The 14,521-nt window shown below is 41.3% G+C and overlaps 1 protein-coding gene across 1 annotated transcript in view; it reads left to right on the forward strand.

Moving 5' to 3' along the window:
• The window catches only part of si:dkey-250d21.1 (uncharacterized), a 79,466-nt gene that overhangs the window by 14,289 nt on the left and 50,656 nt on the right, over positions 1-14,521 (forward strand). The window contains exon 8 of the mRNA XM_063202747.1: positions 12,894-13,115. Coding sequence (XP_063058817.1) covers positions 12,894-13,115 — 222 coding nt within the window. The remainder of the gene's footprint in view (positions 1-12,893; positions 13,116-14,521) is intronic.

Below are 14,521 nucleotides of genomic sequence, written 5' to 3' on the forward strand. Positions count from 1 at the left end.
AAATGAAAAATGTAAACAGCATATAAGACTTAGCTACCAAGGCTTTATGTTTTGGAGCACAACCTTTAGATATTGCCACATACTTATGGCAAATTCCATTCTATACTATCCATCAGTGTGGCTCCATCATAAGAGTAGACAGGTGATAAAATGGTCATCCTGCAGTCAGGATATGTCATACATTAAGCATAACAACAAGGAATACATGATGAAGAACACACCTACCAGTTGAGCTGCTGAAATCATGTCTCACACATAAAAATAGTGCCATCAGTCAAAGTAATTAACTGTTAAGTATCCTTCTTTGTCTTGTCTTTAGTCTTATCCAACTTTAAAAGCATTTTATTGGCACTGTCCCAACTTTTATGGGATTTAATGCAAGGGTGAACTTTACACACTTTCCTAAAAACAATAATTCCTCTTGACTTTGACAACTGATATGTTGTCTTTGTCAAAACATTCAATCTGTTAATAAGAAGAGTATTGTGCAATGACAGCATTTTGATTTTATTCACAAAATACCAAGTGTCTTAACTTTTTTGTAATTCGCTTGTACTATACTACATATTAACATGCCCAAATTAACATCTGAGAAATCCCAGCTGCATGGATCCAAGTAATAAAAAAGCCAAAAAATGCAATAATGTAAACATTTATTAGAACAGTGGACAAATTAAGAAACTCTCTCACACACACCCAGCACGCACATGCACACACCTTATCAACAAGTCTCTGGCTCCAGTACAAGTCAATGTCATACCTAAACAGGCGTTGCATGCGGACTAACTGAAGTCAAAGCCAATACTGTTTTAGGTGGCAACTCAAGTATTCCCACATCTAGGTACCTAACACTATACATTTTTCTGAAAGCTCTTGGTGAGTAGATGCCATTTCATGTAGGCAAAGCCATGTTCCACCCTTCTACATGTCAGTTACGCGTCATTTTTTTTACTGACGGGGCTTTGCATGCAGACTAACTGCAATACAAGCCAATACTGTTTTAGGTGGCAACTCAATTATTCCCACCTCTAGGTACCTAAAACTATACATTTTCTGAAAGCTCTTAGTGAGTAGATGTAATTTTATGTAGTCAAAGCCATGTGCACCCTTCTACATGTCAGTTACGCGTAAATGTCATACCTAACCAGGCGTTGCACGCAGACTAACTGAAGTCAAAGCCAATACTGTTTTAGGTGGCAACTCAAGTATTCCCACATCTAGGTACCTATAACTGTACATTTTCGGAAAGCTCTTGGTGAGTAGATGCCATGTCATGTAGGCAAAGCCAATACTGTTTTAGGTGGCAACTCAAGTATTCCCACATCTAGGTACCTACAACTATACATATTCTTACAGCTCTTGGTGAGTAGATGTCATTTCATGTAGGCAAAGCCATGTCTCACCCTTCTACATGTCAGTTACGCGTCAATGTCATACCTAACCAGGCGTTGCGCGCAGACTAACTGAAGTCAAAGCCAATACTGTTTTAAGTGGCAACTCAAGTATTCCCACATCTAGGTACCTATAACTGTACATTTTCGGAAAGCTCTTGGTGAGTAGATGCCATTTCATGTAGGCAAAGCCATGTTCCACCCTTCTACATGTAAGGCGTTGCACGCAGACTAACTGAAATCAAAGCCAATACTGTTTTAGGTGGCAACTCAAGTATTCCCACATCTAGGTACCTAAAAGTATACATTTTCTGAAAGCTCTTGGTGAGTAGATGCAATTTCATGTAGGCAAAGCCATGTTCCACCCTCCTACCTGTCAGTTACGCGTCAGTGTCTTTACTGATGGGGCTTCGCATGCAGACTAACTGCACTACAAGCCAATACTGTTTTAGGTGGCAACTCAAGTATTCCCTCCTCCAGGCACCTAAAACTATACATTTTCTGAAAGCTCTTGGTGAGTAGATGTCATTTTATGTAGTCAAAGCCATGTCCCACCCTTCTACATGTCAGTTACGCGTCAATGTCATACCTAACCAGGCGTTGCACGCAAACTAACTGAAGTCAAACCCAATACTGTTTTAGGTAGCAACTCAAGTATTCCCTCCTCTCGGTACCTAAAACTATACATTTTCTGAAAGCTCTTGGTGAGTAGATGCCATTTCATGTAGGCAAAGCCATGTTCCACCCTTCTTCCTGTCAATTACGCGTCAGTGTCTTTACTGACGGGGCTTCTACATGTCAGTTACGCGTCAATGTCATACCTAACCAGGCGTTGCACGCAGACTAACTGAAGTCAAAGCCAATACTGTTTTAGGTGGCAACTCAAGTATTCCCACATTTAGGTACCTAAAACTATACATTTTCTGAAAGCTCTTGGTGTGTAGATGCCATTTCATGTAGGCAAAGCCATGTTCCACCCTTTTACATGTAAATAACACGTTAATGTCATACCAAACCAGGCGTTGCACGCAGACTAACTGAAGTCAGAGCCAATACTGTTTTAGGTGGCAACTCAAGTATTCCTACATGTAGGTACCTAAAACTATACATATTCTTAAAGCTCTTGGTGAGTAGATGTCATTTCATGTAGGCAAAGCCATGTCCCACCCTTCTACATGTCAGTTACGCGTCAATGTCATACCTAACCAGGCGTTGCACGCAGACTAACTGAAGTCAAAGCCAATACTGTTTTAGGTGGCAACTCAAGTATTCCCACATTTAGGTACCTAAAACTATATATTTTCTGAAAGCTCTTGGTGTGTAGATGCCATTTCATGTAGGCAAAGCCATGTTCCACCCTTCTACATGTAAGTTACACGTCAATGTCATACCTAACCAGGCGTTGCACGCAGACTAACTGAAGTCAAAGCCAATACTGTTTTAGGTGGCAACTCAAGTATTCCCTCCTCTAGGTACCTAAAACTATACATTTTCTGAAAGCTCTTGGTGAGTAGATGTCATTTTATGTAGTCAAAGCCATGTCCCACCCTTCTACATGTCAGTTACGCGTCAATGTCATACCTAACCAGGCGTTGCACGCAAACTAACTGAAGTCAAAGCCAATACTGTTTTAGGTGGCAACTCAAGTATTCCTACATGTAGGTACCTAAAACTATACATTTTCTGAAAGCTCTTGGTGAGTAGATGTCATTTCATGTAGGCAAAGCCATGTTCCACCCTTCTACCTGTCAGTTACGCGTCAGTGTCTTTACTGACGGGGCTTCGAATGCAGACTAACTGCACTACAAGCCAATACTGTTTTAGGTGGCAACTCAAGTATTCCCTCATCCAGGCACCTAAAACTATACATTTTCTGAAAGCTCTTGGTGAGTAGATGTCATTTTATGTAGTCAAAGCCATGTCCCACCCTTCTACATGTCAGTTACGCGTCAATGTCATACCTAACCAGGCGTTGCACGCAGACTAACTGAAGTCAAAGCCAATACTGTTTTAGGTGGCAACTCAAGTATTCCCACATTTAGGTACCTAAAACTATACATTTTCTGAAAGCTCTTGGTGTGTAGATGCCATTTCATGTAGGCAAAGCCATGTTCCACCCTTCTACATGTAAATTACACGTCAATGTCATACCTAACCAGGCGTTGCACGCAGACTAACTGAAGTCAAAGCCAATACTGTTTTAGGTGGCAACTCAAGTATTCCCACATTTAGGTACCTAAAACTATACATTTTCTGAAAGCTCTTGGTGTGTAGATGCCATTTCATGTAGGCAAAGCCATGTTCCACCCTTCTACATGTAAATTACACGTCAATGTCATACCTAACCAGGCGTTGCACGCAGACTAACTGAAGTCAAAGCCAATACTGTTTTAGGTGGCAACTCAAGTATTCCCACATTTAGGTACCTAAAACTATACATTTTCTGAAAGCTCTTGGTGTGTAGATGCCATTTCATGTAGTCAAAGCCATGTTCCACCCTTCTACATGTAGGTTACACGTCAATGTCATACCTAACCAGGCGTTGCACGCAGACTAACTGAAGTCAAAGCCAATACTGTTTTAGGTGGCAACTCAAGTATTCCCTCCTCTAGGTACCTAAAACTATACATTTTCTGAAAGCTCTTGGTGAGTAGATGTCATTTCATGTAGGCAAAGCCATGTTCCACCCTTCTACCTGTCAGTTACGCGTCAGTGTCTTTACTGACGGGGCTTCGAATGCAGACTAACTGCACTACAAGCCAATACTGTTTTAGGTGGCAACTCAAGTATTCCCTCATCCAGGCACCTAAAACTATACATTTTCTGAAAGCTCTTGGTGAGTAGATGTCATTTTATGTAGTCAAAGCCATGTCCCACCCTTCTACATGTCAGTTACGCGTCAATGTCATACCTAACCAGGCGTTGCACGCAGACTAACTGAAGTCAAAGCCAATACTGTTTTAGGTGGCAACTCAAGTATTCCCACATTTAGGTACCTAAAACTATACATTTTCTGAAAGCTCTTGGTGTGTAGATGCCATTTCATGTAGGCAAAGCCATGTTCCACCCTTCTACATGTAAATTACACGTCAATGTCATACCTAACCAGGCGTTGCACGCAGACTAACTGAAGTCAAAGCCAATACTGTTTTAGGTGGCAACTCAAGTATTCCCACATTTAGGTACCTAAAACTATACATTTTCTGAAAGCTCTTGGTGTGTAGATGCCATTTCATGTAGGCAAAGCCATGTTCCACCCTTCTACATGTAAATTACACGTCAATGTCATACCTAACCAGGCGTTGCACGCAGACTAACTGAAGTCAAAGCCAATACTGTTTTAGGTGGCAACTCAAGTATTCCCACATTTAGGTACCTAAAACTATACATTTTCTGAAAGCTCTTGGTGTGTAGATGCCATTTCATGTAGGCAAAGCCATGTTCCACCCTTCTACATGTAGGTTACACGTCAATGTCATACCTAACCAGGCGTTGCACGCAGACTAACTGAAGTCAAAGCCAATACTGTTTTAGGTGGCAACTCAAGTATTCCCTCCTCTAGGTACCTAAAACTATACATTTCCTGAAAGCGCTTGGTGAGTAGATGCCATTTCATGTAGGCAAAGCCATGTCTCACCGTTCTATATGTCAGTTACGCGTCAATGTCTTTACTGACGGGGCTTCGCATGCAGACTAACTGCACTACAAGCCAATACTGTTTTAGGTGGCAACTCAAGTATTCCCTCCTCTAGGTACCTAAAACTATACATTTTCTGAAGGCTCTTGGTGAGTAGATGCCATTTCATGTAGGCAAAGCCATGTTCCACCCTTCTACCTGTCAGTTACGCGTCAGTGTCTTTACTGACGGGGCTTCGAATGCAGACTAACTGCACTACAAGCCAATACTGTTTTAGGTGGCAACTCAAGTATTCCCTCCTCCAGGCACCTAAAACTATACATTTTCTGAAAGCTCTTGGTGAGTAGATGTCATTTTATGTAGTCAAAGCCATGTCCCACCCTTCTACATGTCAGTTACGTGTCAATGTCATACCTAACCAGGCGTTGCACGCAGACTAACTGAAGTCAAAGCCAATACTGTTTTAGGTGGCAACTCAAGTATTCCCACATCTAGGTACCTAAAACTATACATTTTCTGAAAGCTCTTGGTGAGTAGATGTCATTTTATGTAGTCAAAGCCATGTCCCACCCTTCTACATGTCAGTTACGTGTCAATGTCATACCTAACCAGGTGTTGCACGCAAACTAACTGAAGTCAAAGCCAATACTGTTTTAGGTGGCAACTCAAGTATTCCTACATGTAGGTACCTAAAACTATACATTTTCTGAAAGCTCTTGGTGAGTAGATGTCATTTCATGTAGGCAAAGCCATGTTCCACCCTTCTACCTGTCAGTTACGCGTCAGTGTCTTTACTGACGGGGCTTCGAATGCAGACTAACTGCACTACAAGCCAATACTGTTTTAGGTGGCAACTCAAGTATTCCCTCCTCCAGGCACCTAAAACTATACATTTTCTGAAAGCTCTTGGTGTGTAGATGCCATTTCATGTAGGCAAAGCCATGTTCCACCCTTCTACATGTAAGTTACACATCGATGTCATACCTAACCAGGCGTTACACGCAGACTAACTGAAATCATAGCCAATACTGTTTTAGGTGGCAACTCAAGTATTCCCACATCTAGGTACCTACAACTATAGATATTCTGAAAGCTCTTGGTGAGTAGATGCCATTTCATGTAGGCAAAGCCATGTTCCACCCTTCTACCTGTCAGTTACGCGTCAGTGTCTTTACTGACGGGGCTTCGAATGCAGACTAACTGCACTACAAGCCAATACTGTTTTAGGTGGCAACTCAAGTATTCCCTCCTCCAGGCACCTAAAACTATACATTTTCTGAAAGCTCTTGGTGAGTAGATGCCATTTCATGTAGGCAAAGCCATGTTCCACCCTTCTACCTGTCAGTTACGCGTCAGTGTCTTTACTGACGGGGCTTCGAATGCAGACTAACTGCACTACAAGCCAATACTGTTTTAGGTGGCAACTCAAGTATTCCCTCCTCCAGGCACCTAAAACTATACATTTTCTGAAAGCTCTTGGTGAGTAGATGTCATTTTATGTAGTCAAAGCCATGTCCCACCCTTCTACATGTCAGTTACGCGTCAATGTCATACCTAACCAGGCGTTGCACGCAGACTAACTGAAGTCAAAGCCAATACTGTTTTAGGTGGCAACTCAAGTATTCCCACATTTAGGTACCTAAAACTATACATTTTCTGAAAGCTCTTGGTGTGTAGATGCCATTTCATGTAGGCAAAGCCATGTTCCACCCTTCTACATGTAAATTACACGTCAATGTCATACCTAACCAGGCGTTGCACGCAGACTAACTGAAGTCAAAGCCAATACTGTTTTAGGTGGCAACTCAAGTATTCCCACATTTAGGTACCTAAAACTATACATTTTCTGAAAGCTCTTGGTGTGTAGATGCCATTTCATGTAGGCAAAGCCATGTTCCACCCTTCTACATGTAAGTTACACGTCAATGTCATACCTAACCAGGCGTTGCACGCAGACTAACTGAAGTCAAAGCCAATACTGTTTTAGGTGGCAACTCAAGTATTCCCTCCTCTAGGTACCTAAAACTATACATTTTCTGAAAGCTCTTGGTGAGTAGATGCCATTTCATGTAGGCAAAGCCATGTTCCACCCTTCTACCTGTCAGTTACGCGTCAGTGTCTTTACTGACGGGGCTTCGCATGCAGACTAACTGCACTACAAGCCAATACTGTTTTAGGTGGCAACTCAAGTATTCCCTCCTCTAGGTACCTAAAACTATACATTTTCTGAAAGCTCTTGGTGAGTAGATGCCATTTCATGTAGGCAAAGCCATGTTCCACCCTTCTACCTGTCAGTTACGCGTCAGTGTCTTTACTGACGGGGCTTCGAATGCAGACTAACTTCTCTACAAGCCAATACTGTTTTAGGTGGCAACTCAAGTATTCCCTCCTCCAGGCACCTAAAACTATACATTTTCTGAAAGCTCTTGGTGAGTAGATGTCATTTTATGTAGTCAAAGCCATGTCCCACCCTTCTACATGTCAGTTACGTGTCAATGTCATACCTAACCAGGCGTTGCACGCAGACTAACTGAAGTCAAAGCCAATACTGTTTTAGGTGGCAACTCAAGTATTCCCACATTTAGGTACCTAAAACTATACATTTTCTGAAAGCTCTTGGTGTGTAGATGCCATTTCATGTAGGCAAAGCCATGTTCCACCCTTCTACATGTAAGTTACACGTCAATGTCATACCTAACCAGGCGTTGCACGCAGACTAACTGAAGTCAAAGCCAATACTGTTTTAGGTGGCAACTCAAGTATTCCTACATGTTGGTACCTAAAACTATACATATTCTTAAAGCTCTTGGTGAGTAGATGTCATTTCATGTAGGCAAAGCCATGTCTCACCCTTCTACAGGTCAGTTACGCATCAATGTCATACCTAACCAGGCGTTGCACGCAGACTAACTTAAGTCAAAGCCAATACTGTTTTAGGTGGCAACTCAAGTATTCCTACATGTAGGTACCTAAAACTATACATGTTCTGAAAGCTCTTTGTGTGTAGATTCCATTTCATGTAGGCAAAGCCATGTTCCATCCTTCTACATGTAAGTTACACGTCAATGTCATACCTAAGCAGGCTTCGCACGCAGACTAACTGAAGTCAAAGCCAATACTGTTTTAGGTGGGAACTCAAGTATTCCCACATGTATGTACCTAAACATATACATTTCCTGAAAGCTCTTGGTGAGTAGATGCCATTTCATGTAGGTAAAGCTATGTTCCACCCTTCTACATGTCAGTTACGCGTCAATCTCTTTACTGACGGGACTTTGTATGCAGACTAACTGAACTCAAAGCCAATACTGTTTTAGGTGGCAACTCAAGTATTCCTACATGTAGGTACCTAAAACTATACATTTTCTGAAAGCTCTTGGTGAGTAGATGCCATTTCATGTAGGCAAAGCCATGTTCCACCCTTTTAGCTGTCAGTTACGCGTCAGTGTCTTTACTGACGGGGCTTCGAATGCAGACTAACTGCACTACAAGCCAATACTGTTTTAGGTGGCAACTCAAGTATTCCCTCCTCCAGGCACCTAAAACTATACATTTTCTGAAAGCTCTTGGTGTGTAGATGCCATTTCATGTAGGCAAAGCCATGTTCCACCCTTCTACATGTAAGTTACACATCGATGTCATACCTAACCAGGCGTTACACGCAGACTAACTGAAATCATAGCCAATACTGTTTTAGGTGGCAACTCAAGTATTCCCACATCTAGGTACCTACAACTATAGATATTCTGAAAGCTCTTGGTGAGTAGATGCCATTTCATGTAGGCAAAGCCATGTTCCACCCTTCTACATGTCAGTTACGCGTCAGTGTCTTTACTGACGGGGCTTCGCATGCAGACTAACTGCACTACAAGCCAATACTGTTTTAGGTGGCAACTCAAGTATTCCCTCCTCTAGGTACCTAAAACTATACATTTTCTGAAGGCTCATGGTGAGTAGATGCCATTTCATGTAGGCAAAGCCATGTTCCACCCTTCTACCTGTCAGTTACGCGTCAGTGTCTTTACTGACGGGGCTTCGAATGCAGACTAACTGCACTACAAGCCAATACTGTTTTAGGTGGCAACTCAAGTATTCCCTCCTCCAGGCACCTAAAACTATACATTTTCTGAAAGCTCTTGGTGAGTAGATGTCATTTTATGTAGTCAAAGCCATGTCCCACCCTTCTACATGTCAGTTACGCGTCAATGTCATACCTAACCAGGCGTTGCACGCAGACTAACTGAAGTCTAAGCCAATACTGTTTTAGGTGGCAACTCAAGTATTCCCACATTTAGGTACCTAAAACTATACATTTTCTGAAAGCTCTTGGTGTGTAGATGCCATTTCATGTAGGCAAAGCCATGTTCCACCCTTCTACATGTAAGTTACACGTCAATGTCATACCTAACCAGGCGTTGCACGCAGACTAACTGAAGTCAAAGCCAATACTGTTTTAGGTGGCAACTCAAGTATTCCTACATGTTGGTACCTAAAACTATACATATTCTTAAAGCTCTTGGTGAGTAGATGTCATTTCATGTAGGCAAAGCCACGTTTCACCCTTCTACAGGTCAGTTACGCATCAATGTCATACCTAACCAGGCGTTGCACGTAGACTAACTTAAGTCAAAGCCAATACTGTTTTAGGTGGCAACTGAAGTATTCCTACATGTAGGTACCTAAAACTATACATTTTCTTAAAGCTCTTTGTGTGTAGATTCCATTTCATGTAGGCAAAGCCATGTTCCATCCTTCTACATGTAAGTTACACGTCAATGTCATACCTAAGCAGGCTTCGCACGCAGACTAACTGAAGTCAAAGCCAATACTGTTTTAGGTGGGAACTCAAGTATTCCCACATCTAGGTACCTCAAAATATACATTTCCTGAAAGCTCTTGGTGAGTAGATGCCATTTCATGTAGGTAAAGCTATGTTCCACCCTTCTACATGTCAGTTACGCGTCAATGTCTTTACTGACGGGACTTTGTATGCAGACTAACTGAACTCAAAGCCAATACTGTTTTAGGTGGCAACTCAAGTATCCCTGCATCTAGGTACCTACAACTATCCATTTTCTGAAAGCTCTTGGTGTGTAGATGCCATTTCATGTAGGCACAGCCATGTCTCACCCTTCTACATCTGAATTGCATGCCACTTTTTGTACTAACTTGTTTCTGCATACAGACTAACTTAACTCAAATCCAGTATATTTTATAGGTAACCATAGGTATTCCAACACAAAAGTTACTCCAACTATATATTTCCTGGAAGCTCTTGCTATGTACAAACCATTTAATGTATGCAAAGCCATGTCCAACTCATATGTCAATTACATGACACTTTCTTTACTAACTGGGCGTCACATACTGACTAGTTGAACTCAAAGCCAGTATATTTTAGAGGTTACCGCCGGTATTCCAACAAGAAAGTACCTCAAACTATACATTTTTGAAAGCTCTTGGTGGTTACTTACCGTTTCATGTATGCAAAGCCAACGTACATCAAACTATACATTTCAAGTATTTTGTCTTCCATTCATTATCAGGCTCGTATGTGAAAATTCTAAGATATCATTCACATAAAATGTCTGAAATGGAAGAAGACTATCACGCCTTCTTGTTAATTGGCTGTTTAAATCAAGGACCTAAACATTTTTTTGACGTCACTCATATTTTGTCTAAACCCAACCCTAGCATCATGTTACCGAAATGCCTAAATATCTTAATCATTCAATAATTAATCTTATTTTAGCTATTAATTGTGTTTTTTGCTACTAAATGATGTATTCTCTTATATTATTTTAAATTATTGTGGAAGATAATATTCTTATGATACATAGGCAACGATATTTCAAGTTTTGTATTTCCCATTCATTATCATGCTCAGATGGGGAAATTCTAAGATATCATGAATATAAAATGTTTAAAATGGCAAGACTCTATTATTCCTTCTTCTTCATTGGCTTTCTAAATAAAGGACCTAAACATTTTTTTGACATCCCTCATACTTTCCCTAAACCTAACCCTAATACCATGTTACCAAAATGCCGCAAAATGTGTTTTTAATTCATATTTCATCTTTGAGACAACACATTCAATCTTTATTTCATTAACATGAATTGTAATACCATATTGTCAAACATCATAGTGACCATCTGTTTTTATATTACTATTTTAGTGACATTATTGTAAAATCAAGACATGTTACGAAAATGCCAAAAAATACATTTATGGTCCTAAACTAGTGGAAAAAATAATGTGTTTCGATCTGAAACACCATTGATACAAAACAGAGTACTGATTGTCTTGTTTTCAGAAAAGGCATTTAAATAATATATATTTTCAAGGTGTTCCAAAGGGCAAAAACTGTTAAGTCCATAGTTCGGCATTTCGGTAACATCAGCCAATAATAAACATTTTGTAATAAACCTCTTAAAATTTAAGCAATCTTTCTGAAACTCACTGAGGTTGTCAAAAGGCACCTATATAGCAAGAATGTGTGAGAAAATCCATCCCCCCATTAATATTCCTTTCTTTTGATATGTCCCATATCAGCCTAAAGGTCCTTCATGGTCGCATATGGTCACAGGGGCCCTTTTTTGTGAAATTTCACGAAAAAAACTAAAATCTTGAGTGAACACGGGGGAATAACTACAGCTAAAATCTAACTCAATTTCCCTCCCAGAATATGTTAAAACATTCTTATTCCCTTTAATATTAGCCGAGATAGGGCTTTTGGCATTTCGGTAACATCATACAATTTCAATTCGCTGCAAAATACACACAATTAAGGTTACAACAAAAACAAATCCTGTTTACTAAAAGGGGTACCCTCTGAATTAGTCTGATATACAAAAGTTTGTACAGAATTATGCTTGAGTGGTTTTAGAAGTAAAAAGAGAGAAATGTTACAGAAATGCCGCACGGCGCATCTAATATGAGAGAGAGAGAGAGAGAGAGAGAGAGAGAGAGAGAAAAAGAGCGAGAGAGAGAGAGAGAGAGAATCTGCCACTGACTGTTAAAAAGAGCAGAGGCTCCTTTAAGAGAGGGAGGAGCTCTGCACGCAGTAGCACAGCAGCCCTCAGCAGAGCCAGGCTGGATATCTACTAGAACCTACAGCACTGGCACACAGCGATTTGGCCTAGAACTAAACCAGACAGTTGTTCTCAGAGTTAGAATGCCAGAGGAGTTACAAATCGAAATTAATTCAGTTTGAAAAAAAAAAAAAAAAAAAAAACGCGACAACCGAGAGGTTTATTAGGCTACCGTCTGCCATGAGAATATCTCACTGAGTCGCAAATGTGCACGATTGCAACTTAAACATTCAGCGAGAGTAGAAATTGACAGTTTCAGTTTGGCAATCTTCAAAATGCATATCACGCGGAATCTTTTGCAATTGTGGCACAGGCAAGATTTATGGAAGTTATTTATGTGTTCCATGCAATGCGTGCGGAAATGTAGGTTATGTCGGGACTCACACACAATGTCTCTGCTTCACCTCAAACAATAACGTCTCTTTAGTCTACCACTTATGAAAAATCACTCAAACAACACCTACTAGGTGGGATTAATGAGGGATTAATGTTTTCAGCATGCAAACACTTCATATTTAGTAGGTCTGCTGAAGCAACAGGTGGAGAGGATAAGTGACTGGAGCGCAGTCTGAAAGCGTCTGTCAATTAAGCTTTGGTGACGTACATACCCAAACTCCAAACCTATATTTTGAGAATAGATTAACGTGCGATATTTTCTTTATCGCGCGACAAGAGTCTCACATTATCGCAGCACGTTAACGCCGATAACGGCCCACCACTAAATGCAATGTAATGTAATGTAACCATCCTCTCCTCTCCTCTTGTCTTCAGGAGCTGTCGAGTCGCATCCTGAGGGACTTCCCGCAGGTGGTGCTGGCCCCCAGCGACCCGTACGCCTTCAACATGTGGCTGATCCGCTCCATGCCCACCATGTCCGTGCAGCACGTCATGACCACGGTGGAACAGGTGGCGGCGCTACTGAGACAGCTGCCTAACCTCTGGGGCAACCTGGAGGAGCAGATCTTCAAGACATACGGACACCTCAAGGGAGAGGTACAGAGTTTTGGATTGAAGATTTATTTATTTTTTTTGGGGGGGGGGGTCTTTTTATGACTTTATTTGACAGGACCGTGTGAGAGGTGGACAGGAAGTGAATTGGGAGAGAGACACGGGGAGGGTTCGGCAAAGGACCTGGGCCGGTAATCAGCCGCATGGCAGGCGAGTGCCCTACCGGTTGTCCACGGCAGGGCCTGTTTATTGATTTTTCAAAATATTTCACACAAATGTCCTTAGTGGAGAGGTAGATTTTTGCAAAACACAACAAAACTGGCATAGAGAAAACGTTTCAGTTGTAGCCTATTTGCAATGAGCAGATCTTCAAGACATACGGACACCTCAAGGGAGAGGTACAGGGTTTTGGATTGAAGATTTATTTATTTTTTTTGGGGGGGGGGGTCTTTTTATGACTTTATTTGACAGGACCGTGTGAGAGGTGGACAGGAAGTGAATTGGGAGAGAGACACGGGGAGGGTTCGGCAAAGGACCTGGGCCGGTAATCCCGAGTGCCCTACCGGTTGTCCACGGCAGGGCCTGTTTATTGATTTTTCAAAATATTTCACACAAATGTCCTTAGTGGAGAGGTAGATTTTTGCAGAAAAACAACAAAACTGGCACAGAGAAAACGCGTCAGTTATAGCCTATTTGCAATGAGCAGATCTTCAAGACATACGGACACCTCAAGGGAGAGGTACAGGTTTTTTGTTTTTAAATTGTGTGGACAGTGTGCAGAATTATTTAGGCAAAGGAGTTTTTTGATCAGGTCATCCATTTTATGCATGTGTATGAGGGTCTTAGCGTTTAAATGCAACTTTGTGCATATTTTTATGTGCTTCAGAAGCTGAGATATTTAGGTTTTTATAGGCTGAGGGCAGCTTTTCTTAAAAAGGGCTCAGGCATTCAGCACCCTTTTTTTGCAGATGCGTCAATGGGTTAAATCCAATAGAATTTCATGTTCAGACAGGTTGGTGTATGAGCATGTGTATGAGGGTTACACCAACCTGTCTGAACATGAAATTCTATTGGATTTAACCAATTGACGCCTGCAAAAAAAGGGTGCTGAATGAAAAGGATGAAAATGAAAAGCTGCCCTCAGCCTATAAAAACCTAAATATCTCTGAAGCTTCTGAAGCACATAACAATATACACAAAGTTGCATTTAAACGCTAAACGCCCCCATCTTTCACTAGCATGTGCTCGTTCATCTCAAACAAACAGAGATGTTTAATAAAGTTGTCTCAAATCTCATGAGCCTGAATGTTGCATAATGCAGCTCCAGGCGCCAGGGCCAATGTTGCGCAACGCAACATCAGGCGTCAATGGGTTAAGCATTCCCGGTTATGCACATTTGTATAACAAAAGAGAGTGTAATCAAAGGAGCCCAACACCCTATATCAGGTGTG

The sequence above is a fragment of the Engraulis encrasicolus genome, chromosome 7 (genome assembly GCF_034702125.1).
Source record: "Engraulis encrasicolus isolate BLACKSEA-1 chromosome 7, IST_EnEncr_1.0, whole genome shotgun sequence".
Lineage (NCBI taxonomy): Eukaryota > Metazoa > Chordata > Actinopteri > Clupeiformes > Engraulidae > Engraulis > Engraulis encrasicolus.